This window comes from Dipodomys spectabilis, unplaced genomic scaffold, assembly GCF_019054845.1.
Source record: "Dipodomys spectabilis isolate Male_0828 unplaced genomic scaffold, ASM1905484v1 ptg000001l, whole genome shotgun sequence".
NCBI classification, from domain to species: domain Eukaryota; kingdom Metazoa; phylum Chordata; class Mammalia; order Rodentia; family Heteromyidae; genus Dipodomys; species Dipodomys spectabilis.
The window spans coordinates 9,830,561-9,848,545 of record NW_024870678.1 but is presented as its reverse complement, the minus strand read 5'-3'; the positions used below and the strand labels follow the sequence as shown (position 1 = coordinate 9,848,545).

The window sequence follows — 17,985 nt, the reverse complement described above, 5'->3', positions numbered from 1 at the left end:
AGGAAACCATTACACACCGGGTCCCTAGGACGAGGACACGTCTCAGGGGTGGAGCTCCTGTGGCATGCATCACTCACATAGTCTGCACCCCCCCAAAAAACAAAAACAAAAACAAACGAAAAACCCCTGTGATTCTTAAAAAGTGATTTGCCATAAAAAAAAGTGGGATTGATGGTAACTATGTGTGGATCTGGCAATAGTTCCTACCAGGAGTACAAAACCTCCTCCTGAAAGTTTAATAACAGTAGCAATAATAATATAAATCATAATAACAGGAATACTTGCTTTTGATTCAAAAATGTTCACAGTAACTGATACGGAGTAGGGGTTCGTGCTCACCAGCTAGGCATCCCTCGTGCTCAGGTGGATCGCAGCCTGTGTCTCCAGTGAGCTTTACTTTGTTCCTTTTACGAACTTTCAGAGCATCTGCTACCTTGCAGTCCACCTGTGTAAACTGCACCTAGTAAATACCTTTCTCTATGTACAATACAGAGATGATGGGCAAACATAGGGCCCCTGAGTTATCCTCAGTGGGCAGGGCAGGATTCATCCTAGGCCACACGTACATGGGGTTCCTCTTCGGTCTCCTGGCCCAGGCTGGTGTAGGTGACTGAAGGCTCCACCTGAGCTGTGGTTGGTAAGTCCACAACAGGTCCCGAAGGATTGCGGAATTGCTTGTACACTCTGGGGTCCTGGGCTATGTACGTGGAGGTGGAGGAGTAGAGCACCAGTCCGATGAGGATGGTGAAGAAAGACAGGAGATAAAGTCCTGAAAACTAAGAAAACACAACAGCAAAGTGACTGAGCAGTAACGAGGCCAAGGCAGGCAGGAAGAGCCGCTTGCTTCTGAAACACAGCTTGATCAGGTGGCTAATATGCTTGACGGACACTGAATTTCTCTTCCGTAAATGCTTCAGTCTTATTGATTATCCTTATCTTGAGGTATGCGTAACAAGAGAAACACTTAGCTAATTGTCTCTAACTTGCCCATCTGAGTACCTAATAGGTTAGGAGGGCTAGTTAAACACAAATTAAAATAAGTTGAGTTAAAGAAAAAATCCCCCAACCATGTGGCCTCATTAAACCAAAGGGGAAATATAGATATTCGATTTAAGGTAGTAATGAAGCCATAAACAATGAACCTCTTGCTGACAACTACAGCAGGACATGATCATTTTACCTTAACCCCAGTGCAGACACTATTCATTTTTCTAAGGGGAAACTGGTGTTAACCCCGGTAGCCATCTTTCCAAGATTAGATTATCCTTGGATAGAAATAAATAATACAATATTTCATTCCTTCCTCACTCATTAAAATGCGAACCAAACATGGCTTTCCTTATAGAATTCTGCTACCTAAACTACTTGCCTGACAGCTCACTGTGTGTGTGTGTGTGTGTGTGTGTGTGTGTGTGTGTGTGTTGGGAATGGCTGGGTACTGGTTTATACCAGTTCCAAGAATTTCCATACATCTTTGAAAAGTTACAGCATTCTGGGCTTCTTGAGTGGCTGCCCTGGAAGTAGCTACCTGAGTAGTTATCAGGAGAGGGTAAGAGAAAGAGATGAATGCTGCTCTTTCTCTTGTTTCACTCATTCATTCATTCATTCATTCACTACCTTCAGCAGTTTTGCACAGGTCTTTTCTGTATCAAGCACTGAGCTATGTACTTGGGAAAGAGAAATGAAAAAAATGCAGTTGGTCCCTACCATCCAACATTTAATAGTCTTAATGGAAAAACAGAAGTACAAATAGAAACAATACGATGTACTAATGGTGTCCCAAATCTCCTTTCAGCCAATAGCAACTTACCAGGCTTGGTTACATCCTAACATCTGTAGGAAATAAGAGATCAATTTTATTTTCCTATTTTTTATGTTTATCCTATGGAATAACAACTGATAAGAAGACAAAAAAATCAAGAAAAGCTGGAAAAAAAGGAGAACAGGTAACCCCAGAGATACTATAAAGTAAGTTGTGATGCTATAATAAAAATTGGAAGAAGATGCCTATAATTTGTGGCTGGATAACAGGAAAGGCAGTCTCAAAAAATGACACAGAGCAAAGGTGTCCCTGTGGCTAAAAGTCTCCGTCATTGTGTATTTCCTCTCCTTATTCTTTCTGAAGCATCAAGGTGGTTAAGACTAAAGGTGATTTTCAGATTTTCTTTCTAGAATACTCCTCCCCCATCACCCCATTCCTGTACTTTTCACATTAAACCATATGATAATACTTCCTCAGATGGCTTTATGTTCTACACAGCTTGTAACATGTTCACTTAATTAGCTTGAAATAATTGATTCACCTTTTCCAATGAAAATTATTGTGCCTTGTTCTTTGATACCTGAGTTCATAAAATAAAATGGGAGGGAAGGAAGACAGTTAGGATTATAAATTACAACTTTATGAAAGATATTTAACCTCATATTTGCTTCTTGAAATTCTATACTCCAGAGTGTCATCTTTTAGCTGACATTTTAGTGCATGCGATGATTTTGTTCCAATATTACCATGACATTCTCTCTTGTGACTCCAGTCAGGTGTCTTCAGTCTCAGAAGAAAAGCCTCACATGGTTTTAGGTGTGAGAGTACCTATCTTGCTGCAGATGGAGGGAAGGAGATGAAGAATGGGGCCAGCCACACTACTACTGAGCATCTATCTAGAGTATTACAAGTCAAGATACGGTAAGGATACTCACACATCCATGCTCATTGCTATTGTTGGCTATGCACAATAGCCAACTTATGGAAACAGCCCAGTTGCCCTACCACAGATGAGTGGATCAAGAAAATGTTTCACATATACACAATGGAATTTTACTCATCTATTAGAAAGAACAATATTACATCAGTTTCAGGGAAATAGATGGACCTAGAACAAATCATGTTGAGTGAAACCAGGCACATGTTTTCTATCATATGTGTAAGCTAGATCTTAACTACAACTAGGCATGATAACATATATAGGGCCTAATGCATTTATACCCAAACAAATTGACCAAAGGAGGGTATCCAAAGACATCACTCCTCTGAAGAATTAATGCACTGTTTATCAAAAACAATACCAGGAAACGGAAATACGACTTTTTGGGGGGGTGGGCAAAGGGGAGCACAGGAATGGAGGGAGGAAGGGTGAACGAATGTAGTCATTGTATTTGAGGTACACTATGTAACTTGTGAGTAAGGACAGAAGGGATGAGATGGGAGAAAATGATAAAAGGGATTACATTGTCAAAAAACCATTGCACTCATAAGCTGCCTTATAAAGTTTTAAACCTTTTATACAAATACTTAATAGTAACAATATAATTTTTAAAAAGAATGGAGCCTTTGCCGTTGCCACTACCTTCTAACCACTGCACTGCACTCAAATCCTAGCTCTACTGCTTTCTAGCTCTAGTTCATGTGATTATAAGCAATATAAAGAGATTACACTGTAAGGTACTTATATTCCATTTGTAGTAAACATTGATATCAGTTTCATTGTTATTATTACTTTTGTACACTTAAAAGGATCAATACTTGCTGGGCACTGGTGGCTCACACCTAAAATCCTAGCTACTCAGGAGGCAGACATCTGCGGACTGCAGTTCAAAGCCAGAAAAGTCCATGAGATTTTTATCTCCAATTAACCACCAGAAAACAGGAAGTGGCACTGTGGCTCAAGTGGTAGAATACTTGCTTTGAGCTGAAGAGCTCAGGGACAGTGCCCAGGCATAGAGTTCAAGCCCCATGACTGAAAAAAAAAAAAAAGAGGATCAGTACATTTTTTGGATATGGAACCCTAAGATGGAATGATAAATCCATTCCAAAGTGCTTTCTTTGAACATGGGTTCAGAATGATGATGTACAGTGTGTTTCCAATTTGTTTCTATTTAATTCACACAGAATTTACACTAAGGTTGATCAAAAGATATATAGCGTGTGGGATTTTATATAACAGAAGCATCTTGGATGTCACTCAAAACGCTTTATTAATAAATGGTGGAGAAAGTTTTCAGTCTCCCTGAAATGGAGCAGTCTGGCAGGCATTAGGATTCATCAAGATAAATATTGAATGTTATACAGGGTGACAGAAAGGTTTGATTTATTTTTAAAAGCAAGAAAATGTTTCATTTCCTCCTTTTAGCTTAATAGAAAAAATAAATTTAATCAGGATTATCTAATAGAACAATACCCAATTCTGGAGGTTACACTTACCTTGTGGCGGCACCTGTTTTAAAAACCAATCAATCCAACCAGACTTGTATGCAGTCAAAGCTGCTTAACTTATTCATTGTAGAGAAATACTTACTTCTCTTTTCCCAAGCAAAGAGAGGAACTTCTCTAGAATACTTAGTGAGGACTGAAAGTGCTCTCCGTGTGTCAGAGAAGGTAAGTTTCAGACAGAGGCTTGTTAAATGCACTACAGAGCAAGATTTCGGTCTGAGCTGTTGTCAGCTGACAACTGAGCTGTTACAGTCCCATAGTCAACCATAGTCAAGCCTTCAGAATATGTTCTTTGTTCTTTGCTGCAATAACCTGCATTTTATCTGCCCTGTGGCTTGGAAAAGCTCAGAAAAGTTGTGCCTTGTATTAACACTACCACTCGGGAGACACAGTTTGTCTTGCTGCTAACATTTCCTGTCTCCAGGAGTCTGTGAAAAAGGATTGGGAGGCACTCACAAGATGAGAAATCTTATGTGTTGCTTTAAAAAAACAATGACTGAGTTGGGTGCTGGTGGCTCATTTGAAATCCTAGCTGATACTCAGGAGATTGAGATCTAAGGATCGTGGTTTGAAGCCAGCCTGGGCAGCAAAGTCTGTGAGACTCTTATCTCCATTAAAACTAACAACTACAAAAAAAAGCCAGATGTAGACTTGTGGTTCAACTGGTTGAGTGCCATCCTTGAGTAAAACAAGACCAGCAACAGCACCTAGGCCGTGAGTCCAAGTTTGAGGACCAACACACACACACACACACACACACACACACACACACACACACACACAAGTTGACAGGGATGCAAGCTCTTCTATATAGAGCAGGGTGTCTTCAAAAGCCATTACCAAAACTCTTTAACTTTCAATGAGGGGTTAAGCTCAACTCTTAGATGATATATCAGCATGATAGCTATGTAGCTACTGTGGCATTCAATATGTCAATAAGGACAGACAACATTTTCATTTTATTTTTTGGCATTAAACATCTTAGTTGAATTTTAATAAACTCATGACTTTATGGACTTAAACCTAGACAAGTAGAAAGATCATATAATTTGGAAGTCATTTCAAAGCACATTATAAATATATCAACTACACTCTGTATGAAGAGGACAGTTTTTCAAGGGCAGCTTTGTTCTTGCAAGACAGCAGAGGTTAGCCAAGGAGGATGTATGCAATCCCTGAGGAGTTCAAATGAGTGAACAAGAGATCTTTATTTAAGCTCTCTGTTACTGAATCTACCCACTAGGCATTTGTTACAGAGGACTTGTTTCTTTCCTGGGAATTGTACCTTAAAATAGAACCTTTAGAGTATATGCTTCTGCATAGTACGATTCCTGATGTTAGACTTGGATAATTTTTACTAGATACCTGTTTATACTGATTAATCATGAGGACTAATTGTTGATTTGGTGGTAATAAAAATTTCTCAAAGATATGTATGAGTTATTATAGCAAAAACATTCTATGGAATGAAAAGAATCTATGTTACTCAAGAGAGGCAAAAAGGACTAAAAAAGGCTAGCTAGTGAGTTTTCTTGGGAACAAGGGGTGGTTACAGGGAGACTTGCGATCAAGCTCCTTGAATTATTAAAAAAAAAGAGGGGGAGGGAATGCTCATGCCTACAAGCCTAGCTATTCAGGAGACTGAGATCTGAGGATCGCAGTTCAAAGCCAGCCCAAGTCTGTAAGATTCTTATCTCCAAAAAACTACCCAGAAAACCAGAAGTGGCTCTGAGGCTCAAAGTGGTAGAGTGCTCGCTTTGAGCAAAAATGCTGAGGGACAGGGCCCAGGCCCTGAGTTCAAGCCCCAGGACCATTAAAAAAAAAAAAAGAGAGAGAAATCCAGATGTTCCTGGGAGAGTCAAGGAAGCTCAGAAATAAACTATCAAGGAAAAAAGAAGGATATAAAAAAACTTCTCAATAGTTAAGAGGTAACAAGACTGCCAAACCGGATACACAAAATAAACATGTTTTGTCTAAATTTAGCCAGTGTACAAGACACATAGATACAGACACACACACACACACACACATACACACACACACACACACACACACACACACACACACACTCACACACCTGCATACTTGCATGCCCTGATGCCAAACAATGATCTGCCTTCTGAACTTAAACTCCAAAATTGAATATTTGAATACTTGTTTTCTGCCTTCTGAACTTAAACTCCAAAATTGAATATTTGAATACTTGTTTTCTTGGGTTTTGGTGTGTGTGTGTGTGTGTGTGTGTGTGTGTGTGTGTGTGTGTGTGTGTGTGTGTGTGTGTGTGTGTGTGTGTGTGTGTGTGTGTGTGTGTGTGTGTGTGTGTGTGTGTGTGTGTGTGTGACTGGAAATACCTAGGGCCTTATGCGTGCTAAGCAAGCTCTTTACCACTGAGCTACAACCCTAGCTCACACTTTTTTCTGAAAGAAGCCTCACTGAACATCACCTTTGTTGGCTTTTCATGTACTGCAGATCAGGGAAGGGTAATACTTTACAGCCTCCCCTTCCCCCCCCCCACAACCAGGTTCTCTCCTGATGAGCGCAGTAAGGAAATACCAACTATCCCACATCATAGTTCAAGGATGATGCTATTGTCCAAGTTCAAAAGACACATTTCCTTTGGTGGCTCCATTTGATCTGAGCCTGCTGTTTCCATTTGGAAACACGAGGATGGTAACAAGTTGAAATGCTTCCTGGAACTGCATAAGGAGGCTGCACAGAAATATAATCAAGTATATTTCTATGAGCTCTTAGACATGGCTTTTGATGCTGAAGTATCTTATGTACTTAATGGAAATGTGGCCATGATAAAAATTTCCTGTCTAGTTATTACGCAGTTTCTAAGAAGAACCCAATATAATCGAATCCTCTTATTTTTAACCCTGGCAGAAAACATCTGTGAGGGTGAAGTCTGGGAATCTACACACTCACTGAGTGCTTCAGAAATCAATGCATGGGTAAGGAGACTTACCCATGGCTGTGACAGGTCATTTTCAAGGTTATGCAACAGAGACTGGAAACTATAGGTTCAAGAGCTGCTGGAGAGAATTTCCATAAAAAGAAATTGACCTTGTAATTATAACAATCAATTATGGCTGGAATAAAAAGTAGCCTTTTTAATTCAAAATGTCCTGAATATTCTTTGCAATATAAAGCAAAGAATCACTTGTTTGGCCTGCTATGTGATACAAAATGAACATATATTAAACAACAACAACAACAACAAAAATATGAGTTTACCGGAAGATCTAGTAGTGGCTTACAGATTTTTTTTTTTAAAGAAAACATAAATAAGCCCAATTCTCCTTAAAATGGAGGCAGATTACTAGTATGAAGATCTTGTGTACTCAAGTAAAGGCCCATCTGTGACAAAATAAAATGCCAATTAAAAGAGTAGCGCACTACTTAGGTGTGCACACTGCTCTAGTGAAGAATAACTCAAAGGGGAGCTCTTGGTCTATTGAGTTCTCACATGATATAGACTGAAGGGTGGATCCTTTGACAAGTCTTGGAAGGGATGTAGTCAGTCTGTGTGTGTCCTGGGGTAGGATGGAGATGATGATTCAACAATGACAATCCATCTCTCAGCAGCTCTGTGCGTCTCAGAGAGCTGTGGATCATGTCTTGAGCCCTGAAGTGCAATTGCTGAGCGCAGAGCCATGAGAGGCTGTGGGTTAGTGCTAAGCATAGTGCAAACTGTGGCCTAGTTAGGATCTTGGGACGAAAGATTCTGCCTGGGTCCGATCTACTGCCTCTGGGTCAGTGCCAATTGCTATTCAGCCAAGGAAACTAGACAGAGCTGGCTCCACAGAAACACCAACACAAACAATGTCATGCTGGACTGCCTAACTTTAGCTCTACACTATAAACTAACAAGAGCATTTATATTAAGTGCATTAAAAATATAAAAAAGTTTGACTTGTGGGGTATGGACATTGGAAATAAATTACTTGCAGAGAGGAAGTCAGGCTTTTCAAATACCTTCCAACTCCCCAATTATTATCCTACTCCTTATTTTTTCTCTTTCTTTTTTTCCCTTCCCTTCCTTCCTTCCTTCCTTCCTTTTTTCCTTCCTTTCCTTTCCCTCTTTTTTTTCTTTCTAGCTCTTTCTTTCTTCTAAGTAATTCCATGAAAAATAGTGAATGTGGGCATGACACTCGCTCTATCCATACTGTCTCCTAGGACAAGCCTCTACCCTGAGCATAACCCCAGTGTTGTTTAGGAGCCTTCTGTTTGGTTTGCAAAAGCAGTTCGTTTTGGCATTATAATCTGCCTAGCCAATCCCATCTAAGGCCAATAAAGGTTCTTTTATATGCAAATGTCTTCCCATGTGGGTGATTTCACACGTGAGTGGAGCAATAGATAGCTAAAAATGGATTTTTGCCATTGTCTCTTATTTGACAAGCAGATATTCTCACTTGGTTTAATGAATTGGTTAAAATCCCTCATTCATGCGTATTTCTATTTCATATAGTACAGTAAGCAAAAAAGATGATAATAAGCAAGCCAAAAGTAGATCAGAAGGGCTTACTTTGTGGGAGTGTCTCATTACAGGCTGTTACAACCAAGGATACTCAGCGTCTCATTTATGTTCCCTTGTGGTACATTATTCTTACTGTCACTGCATAGTGACAATAAGAAGGGATTGCATGTTTGTAGGGGGCACACAGAGCAGTGGCCTTCACTCCCTTTGGAGTCTTTCAGGATAACACATCCATTTCCCTCAGCTAAACAAAAAGCTGCACACTGAGCTGCGGTCATTTTGGATATCAAATGTTAAAACCAGTGAAGGATACTTAGTTTTGTACAAGTGATAAAATGAACCACCTGTGTCATTATGGTGGAATCAGGAGATGGAAATGGAAATGCTGCTCTTCTAGGCAGTCTGGTGATCCACTGGCAAAAGGTGTAGCTCCAAAGGGAAGCATGCTGTCCTCAGGAGACAGAGTAGTGTTTGTCTACCCATTCATTTGGTAAATACTATTGAGTTCCTACAATGTACAATGTGGGGATGTGGTGATAAAGTGAACAGAACTCTAGTTTACAGTATGTTGTAAGAAACAGACTAACAATAAAGTCTAAGTAACTAATCAATGATATAGTCTTTGGGAATTCTGTCAAGGTAACATGTGACAGGCTAATGTGAAAAAAATTGAGTAAAAGCTGCTTATCTAGACAAGGGAAGTCTTCTCTGAGACATGATCGGCCATGGGAGACTGTGGCAAAAGAGCATCCCGGCTGAGATACATCAAGAATAAAGGCCCTGGGCTAGCTTCAATCCTCAGATGTCAGCCTTTGAGTAGCTAGGATGACAGGCATGAGCCAACAGTGCCTGGCTTAGCCACACTTTTGACATTTTAAATATTATTCATTGAATTCTTTTCAATTTTTGAGACAGGGTCTATCTATGTGGTACTGGGCTGCCTTGAAATTGGCCATCCTTCTGCTTCAACCTGCATTAGTCTGGGAAAGCAGGTGTGTGCCAACAGGCTAAATTTAATCTTAATTAAAAAAACAGCTGGGTTTGGTAGCCGAATCCTGTGATCTCAGCCCTTGAAAGGCTGAGTCAGGAAAGCCTTGAGTTCAAGGCCACACTGGGCATTGTAGAGAGACCCCTTCCCCCCCGCAAAAAAAAGTCCTCAAAATAAAACACTTGTATTTATAAACAAGAGCAAAAGGCCTGAGAAAACCAGAGCCTGGCTAGTTCAAGAGCCCAAGGACAGCTAATATCACTGATGTCTAAGGCTTAATAGTGACTCTCCTTCATAGTTGGATGGAATTTTCATCATACAACTTCTTTTTGTTCATGCAAGTACTAGATCTTACACTTAGAGCCTGGGTGCTGTCCCTTAGCAATTTTGCTCAAGGCTGGCACTCTACCACTGGAGTCACACCTCCATTTCCAGCTTTTTGTGATTAACTGGTGATAAGGGTCTCATGGACTTTTGTGCCTGGTTGTCTTTGAACCACAATTCTCATAACACAGCCTCCTGAGTAGTTAGGATTGCAGGTGTGAGTCACAGGTGCTGGCCACATTATTTAACTTATTAGCTTACGAGGAAATGATTATTATTCCCACCTTTTTCTAAGTAGAGGATACAGTGATTGTTGGAGCCAGAGAGAACCACAGTGTTGGGAAGTCAGTGGGGTGAGCACATTTCATTCAAAATGCAATAAGAAAGAGGTATCCAAGCGTATTCAGAAAAGGATTTTAAAAATCACTTGGCTGCTGATGAAAGATCAACTGTAGAAAGGAAGAAATAGAAGACCAAGAGACTACTGCAATGGCCTAAGTGAGCAGTGCTGGTTTGTTGTATGATGATAGCAGTGGAAGAAAATCTGGAGGAAGGAATGAAATTTGAGACATGAAGAAGAGAGAAATAAAACCCATTGTCAGTTATGGAAGTCCAACCAATAAGGTATAGGATTCCTTATTGTGCTATTTTATATATAATCTCTTTCATCAGCAGTGATTTTAGTCTCTATAGTGCGAGTATCAGCTATGCGTTGTTCTAGGTTAGGTTCCATAAAATTCTCCTATTCCATACATTGTAGGCCAAGAAGTGTTTTAAGCAAAGAATGGCATTCAGGGCAGAACAACAAATAATATTACTAAAGTAGATAGGAAAATCTTACTTAGAAATCAAAGCTACAGTCAATCTCTTCCAAAATATGTTCATATTATCTCATTCCATTTTTAAAACAACCAGTCCATCAGAGATCCAACTTAAATCGTCCCACTCTTCTCCTGGCTTGGTTAAATGTACTATGAAGTAAGTGAAAGAGAGAGACAGAGACAGAGAGACAGAGACAGAGAGTCAGAGAGAGAGAGAGAGAGAGAGAGAGAGAGAGAGAGAGAGAGAGAGAGAGAGAGAATGTATGTATGGCCCTGGGGCTTGAACTCAGGGCCTAGAAACTGTCCCTGAGCTTTTTTCTCTCAAGGTTAGCACTCTACCACTTCAGCCATAGCTTCATTTCCAGTTTTTTGGTAGTTAATTGGAAATAAGAGTCTTGTGGACTTTCTTGCCTGGGGCTTTCCTTGAACTGTGATCCTCAGATCTCGGACTCCTGAGAAGTTAGGGTTATAGGCATGAGCCACCATGCCTGGCCAGTAATTATTTTTGCTTCTTCCATTTTATATACCTATGTTCCTAAGGGCAATCCTTGTTTCTTCTTCATGGAGGAAAAACTCAACTCTCTTTCAGAATGTACTGGAACAACCTTAATGGATTATTGAACTTGGAAGCTATTCTTTCTCAATTCATAGAAATTAGAAATCATCAGAAATCATCAAGAAAAATGATCACAGCTGAGGGAGAGGGGAAATCCTTGACAAAATGAAGGATGAGCTTCCTCTAACCATATTGGAATTCTTATTTCCTTCCTTTTATGTACCTGACTGTAGCAGGAAACAGAAAAATGAAATTAATGGATGAGTAATTTATCTGTAAAGAATATTATCATGTGGCAGCTGTCAAAGAAGAAATCATGTTATGATTTTAATGGCTGGTTTTTTTTTTCTAAATTAGCAATTTGGTTCTTGATAAATAGCTGACAGGTTCTAAATAGCCCTTCAACATTCACTTTAAAAATTCAAAATATCATGAAAAGTACCAGCACTGGGCCCAGAATTGTTGGCTATTCCAACAAAATCTTACAAAGCCATTATTATTAAATTCCACAGTACTGTATGACACTTACAATCCCTGAAATACTATAAAAATGTGAGACACTCAGTAACTCTGCTAGTCTTCTCCCCTTTTAAATTCACCTTTGTACTTCTCTGTGTCTTACAATTTAAAAAGTGAGCTTTGGTTCTGCTACTATTTTACAAGCACATTTTTCCCTGAAAATCTGGATGTTGCTCCTAAGTTTGTCATCCATGAATACGTACATCAACTATCTATCTGTTTCTCTGTATGTTTTTGAGGGAGAAGGGAGTGGAGTGGCAAGGTATCACCAAGTTAAAAACAGCCTTGTAATTTGGAAAAGGTCTTCCTTACCATCAAATTTGCCTGTGCGTCTAATGGTTTCTTTTCTCTGGAAAAGTCCATTTGAGAATGTGATTATCATCACTGCCTGGCATTGCTTCTCCTAGGTTGCACTCTATGAGTTTAGGATACCCTCTATAACTCCTTTGCTTCCCAAATAGCTTATTGTTCAGTGTAAGATATGGTTTTAATATGCCTCTCCTCTCACATGTTAGTTCAGAGTTACTGGTTTTCATTGGTTCTTACTCATATCCCTTACATAAAATAAATCATTAGACTAAAACCATCTCTCTGCTAGTGTGCAGGCCACTGAAATCCTTACAAAGAAACTGATAGATACAGCCTTCTACAACACCAAGAACCCAAGCACAGAGAAGGTACTCTTCATTCCAAAATAAAGTAACAATAATTACAATTAGCTCTGAAATTATACGTACACATTTAAAGCACAAAACCCTTTGTAACATTATGGTTTTGGCTTTCATCTTTTAGCAATTTTATGTTATTTCTTTGACAGTACTGATTTTGACCTTAGGACCTCATTCTCGCAGGAGCCCTACTATTTGAGCCAGACCTCTAGCCCTTTTTGCTTTTAGTTATTTTTCAGACAGAGTTTGGGTTTTGTCCAGGAATGGCCTCTGATTACAATCCTTCTACCTCAATTGGGATCACAGCTGTACACCACCACAACTGTTTCCCACAAAACAGATTTTTGGTGGTACTGGTGTTTGGACTCAGGGCTTAGCACTTTCTAGGCAAGCACTCTACCACTTGAGTCATTCCTCCAGCCCTATCTTTTAGCAACTTTATTAATGACACACTTTGCATTGTGTTTTACTGTCCAGGATTATGTCTTAGTGCTGAAGACTAAGGAAAAGCTCCAAGGACTATAGCTAGAGTCTTGGGCTTTTAGAGCTAAAGTTCCTTAACTTTTTCCTAGTTAAGGAGTCAGTAAACTACCAAATCTGGCAACTGCCTGGTTGCCAGTGTCTATGGCACTGCCGATTCATTGTAAAAATATTTTAGAGACCGAAAAGCCTAAAACATTTATAATCTAATCTTTAGAGGAAAGCTTTGCTGACCCCTGGTTTATGTAGACATATATGGGTATATATACACAAACACAGTATATGATAATGATCATTTAACAATTTTACTGAGGGATGATTTATGAACAATAAATCTGAATATTAGGTTTGATTTTTCTTTATAAATATCCCTTTCACAAGTCCAGACACTGCCTACAGTTACTGGAGCATCGAACTGGATTTTCTAACATCCACTTTCCCTTAAAGGTTCCATATACAATCCATCATTGCAGTTAGAAAAGGAAGTTTGCCATTGTAAGATCTAAATTTTTTGCTTTCCTGCTGGTTTCATCAACTTGAGACATAAAGAAATACACTGGTGAAATGTTTTTCAGGTAAAAATTTGTAGGTATGTTCAGTCTAGAAAACTGCAATGTTCCTTATGAAAACGACCTTTGATTTGGTAATTGCTGGACATCTACTATGTCAAGCTCTGTGCCAGGCCCCAGGGATATAGCAGACAAGGAGCCATCTAAGGACCTATCTGCAGAACTTCGGACTCACTTCTACAGAAAGTTCTCTCTCCAGAATAGGAGTGGTAAGAATACAAAGGAAGAAGCAATAAAATTCTTAACTACCGAGATTCCCTAGAGAAATTCTTGCTTATACAAACGCCCAGTTCTTCAAACATCCAGAAGGAATGAAACAGGGCACGAAGCTGGTAACAAAATTTACATTTATTCCCTAATGATAAAATTTAGTCACTCAAAAGATTGGTTAAGGCTTGGGCAATGTGCTCGGTTCTAAGAGCAAAAGTATAAAATTAAAAAGTCCTGAAATTCGGAGAAAAACAAATTGCAAACTTTGAATATAGGAATGTTAATCTTTGGAGGCTAAAGACCAAACATGTTGTTAAGGAAGCAATGACTCAAAAAATACTCCTGACAGACTCTCTATAGTGAGTCTGAATATATAGCTTCCCCTTCCTCAAGACAAGAAGGTATGTCTTGCTTTTCCATTACAGGAAAAATATTCCCTCTAAGTGGGTCACTCTTACTGTATTCAGCTTGTATATTTATACATATAACCCTGAGTCCTGATCCTATCAGGAGTGATGAAATCTATCCAATGAATCAGCAAATCAAAATAAGGAATTCAGAAGACAGGAGTCTTCTGCATTTCAGTGGCTGAGAATAGTAAATGTAGTATAAAAAGTGGCTTAAAATAATTGACAATATAGAAATAATACAATGAGGGTCAGGAAATGAAGGAAGGACAATATTAATCATCAACAGAAGACGGTAGATCAAAACTCTTAAAAATTTAAATATAGTGTTGGAACAAAACCTCCTCTTCTGGAGATCCCTAGAGATACCTAATGTAGTGGCATTACTTGTAATGTTTGAGCCAATCTTTGCTCTTTATCTTTGCATAAAGATACTCAAATTTCTTTGAGCTTGGCTCACTAATATTCTATTCCGTGGGAGATGAATCCAGACAGGTCTGCTAACAAAATGAGGTGTCTGACCGTGCAGGCAGGGACCAGACCATGTACTTTGGTGATAAACACAACTCCTGCATTCTCCTGGGAAATGCCTAGCTATATTCAATACAACCACAGGCTTCTTCATTAGAAACTTCTGTAGTACCTCCAGCCTCATTTCCCCCCTATACCTTGTCCTGGTGTTGTGAATTCAAGACAGATCTTTTGCTTTGTGGAATTTATGAGTCGATTTGGATGAAAGGAACCTGGACTTGTGCAATTCAGAGTTGAATTGTAATTCTACTTCACAATTTACCCCCAACTTCTTTTAGTGTGGCAGAGAGTGGCTATTTGTTCATTACACCTATTTCCTTTTCTTCTTGAACAAATGACTACATTTCCCAGTCTCCCTTGCAATTAGCTATGGCCATGTGACTAAATTTTGGCCAATAAAATGAGGAGAAGGTTAGAGACAGTTTGTGAGAGACATAATTGTCTCCATATTATCTCAGTCTTGCTGAGGGTTCCAACAGCCTAGCCCACGTGTTGGCAAACTTTTTATTAAAGAACTAGATATTAAGTATTTTAGGCTACTTAATGTAGCTATAGTAGCAGAAAAAGCAGCCACCATGGATAATGTGTGAAGAGACGGGTATAACTGTGTTTCAGCAGAACTCTTAACACAAATTCTGGTTTGGCTTAGCAGTCATTTTTTTTCTTCCTTGACCGACAGGATGACAGAGCCATAGCTGGAAGGGACTTGGTTCCCGGAATGGCAATGGAAGCAGCCTTGTCCCAGTATAGGATGCCCTAGCCCACCCCCAACTCACTCAGCACCACCACCCCCTCAGAACTGTCCGCACTGAGTTACTGCCTAAGGAAAAGGCAGGTTCAAGCATTCATTGCTCTTCCATATTAGTATTTTATGGGAAACCCCTTTGGGCTTCAGTGATGCCACTTTCCCCAATTCTCTGCTCATTAGAGACACTTTTGCAAGCATTGCAGACAGCTATTCAAAGCTAAGTATTAATTTTAAGATTTCCATTGACAATTACATTTGGGCACTCGGAGTTTAAAATTCACAGACTTTTAAGATGACAGTCTTACAAAAAGAAAATATAGCAGCAGGCTGCTTATTAGGATGTTTTTATAAATATGCTGAGGGGTATTACTTTAATGCTTATCAGCTGTCACAGGTTTGGGCTGCCTGCCCTGGCTTTTCAAGTGTGGTTACATTACTGAAATTGCTCACTGCACAGAGGATCAACAGGGTAGCTTGGCTCAAGATGCTGATCGAGGCCTTAATGAAAGATTCCACTCTTAGTGAAAGCTTTTCATCCCTGAAAGCTCTTTGGCATGGGCACTAAGATATTAAAGATATTTGACATGGCTGCTCTGGTCAAGGTTCAGGGGCTTAGAATCTCATCTTTTGCATTCATCTGCCTGGTGATTTATTTTTATTTATTTTTTAGTGTCATCTTTATTTATACATGAAAAAGGTAACTTGCCAAAAATAGTGGCCAGCACCTAGGAGACACAGAACAAATAAATATTTGCTGGATGTTGGTCAACAAATGAAATTTAGTGTGTAGTCATCTATTATCACAATGATTCCTTGTCCAGAGTTATTAAACTTTGCCTGCCAAATCACTTACAATAACAAGACAGAAAGAGGAAGTGGCGTGTGTGGGGTGTAATGTTAGTGGCAGATGGGGAGGGTCAGGTGGGCCACGAAGCTCTCATCTGGTCTGGAGGACATATCCTGGAGTGTTAGCATAGGAGGTCGATGTTAAGACTTTTCTGATTGTTTTATAACTCACAGCAATGATTAAAAAATAAAAACTGTCGAGCAGAAGGATGAACTAAAACATGCAGAGGGATGAGGTAACAATGCTTAAAAAACAAATGTACTCATTACCTTACTTATGTAATTGTCATCCCCCTGTTCATCACCTTTTCAATAAAAATCAAATTAAAATAAAACATGCAGTGTTTTCTAATGAAAACACACAGATGGAATCTATAAAATCCACACTAATTACATTATCCAGGAGAGCTGGAGTAGTTTTTATTTGAACATTGTTTTGGTTTATTTTTGGTGTGTATATGAGTAGTACTGGGGTTTGAACCCAAGGCCTTTTAGTGTTCTACAACTTGACCCACACTATCAGCCTTTTTAGCTTTAGTTATTTTAGTTATTTTTAGAAGCTCTTGTACTTTTGCTTGGGACTGGCATTAGACAGCAACCATTCTATTTACTTCCCACATAACTGGAATTATAGGCACATGTCATCGTGCTTGGTCTGTTTTCTGAGTTTGAGTCTTTCTAACTTTTTCCCTTGGCTGATCTTGAACTGTGATTCTCCCATCTACTCTTCCCAAGTTGCTGGGATTACAGGCTTAAGCCACTGCACTTTGGCCTTGGGAAAAATAATTAAGTTCTCTATCTGTTTGCTACTAAAAATTTGGACAGTAAACACATTTTCATGACATAAGAATAGAAGTTTTATGAAACTTTTCTTTTCCTTCGAGACTGCTCTTCAAATACAGTCACCTGGCTTCAGGCTGTTTAGCTTGGAGAATCATAAAAGCTAATGGCCTAGGTAGAGTGTTTGAAAAGAACTAGGAGAAGAGTTGAACAGGGTTCATTTTTCTCTAATTTTCAAGTTTACTTTAGGAAAACTATAAAGATAATATGTTCTCATGAAATTCCTTTCAACTTTCACTATTACAAAATCCTGTGGAAATATTAAGCTTTGGAAGGGTAATAGCAGATGTGCAAAGTAGAAAATGTCATTCAAACAGGAATATCCTGAACTTCAATGATGACTGCTATTTTGTTGAAGAATGTTTAGTACATGATGACATATCTTGAAAGAACTGATTGGTGTTTTCTCTTAGTAACTTAAATGTTTTGCATTTTTTGTTATCCCCTAAAAAATTCTATGGCAAGAAATGGGAGAATCAAAGAACTCAGTTTAAAAGGACTGATACAGTACTTTCTACAATTTTTATGTGCCAGACCACAGATTTAGCCTTCTAAATTAGGAATAAGTTAGCAAGAACTCATACAAAATTGTGAAGCACTACCTTGAGTTATAAAAATCTTAAAATAAAGTGAATAGCCCCCAGTGGATGAGACAGTGATCACCAATCCTGAGTCAGGTTTAATCAAAGAAATGCTTCATTGTTGGTATTTGATAAACAGTATCATTATCTAATTTCATCCTGTGAAAACCTGCATAAGGTAAATCTCATAATTTTGAAGTTTGGAGAGCA

The 17,985-nt window shown here is 39.0% G+C and overlaps 1 protein-coding gene across 1 annotated transcript in view; it reads right to left on the bottom strand.

The window, feature by feature from the left end:
• Nucleotides 1–551: 551 nt before the first annotated feature.
• Slc35f1 (solute carrier family 35 member F1) overlaps nt 552–17,985 on the bottom strand; it is a 350,701-nt gene continuing 333,267 nt past the window's right edge. Inside the window, exon 8 of the mRNA XM_042667191.1 lies at nt 552–776. Coding sequence (XP_042523125.1) covers nt 552–776 — 225 coding nt within the window. The remainder of the gene's footprint in view (nt 777–17,985) is intronic.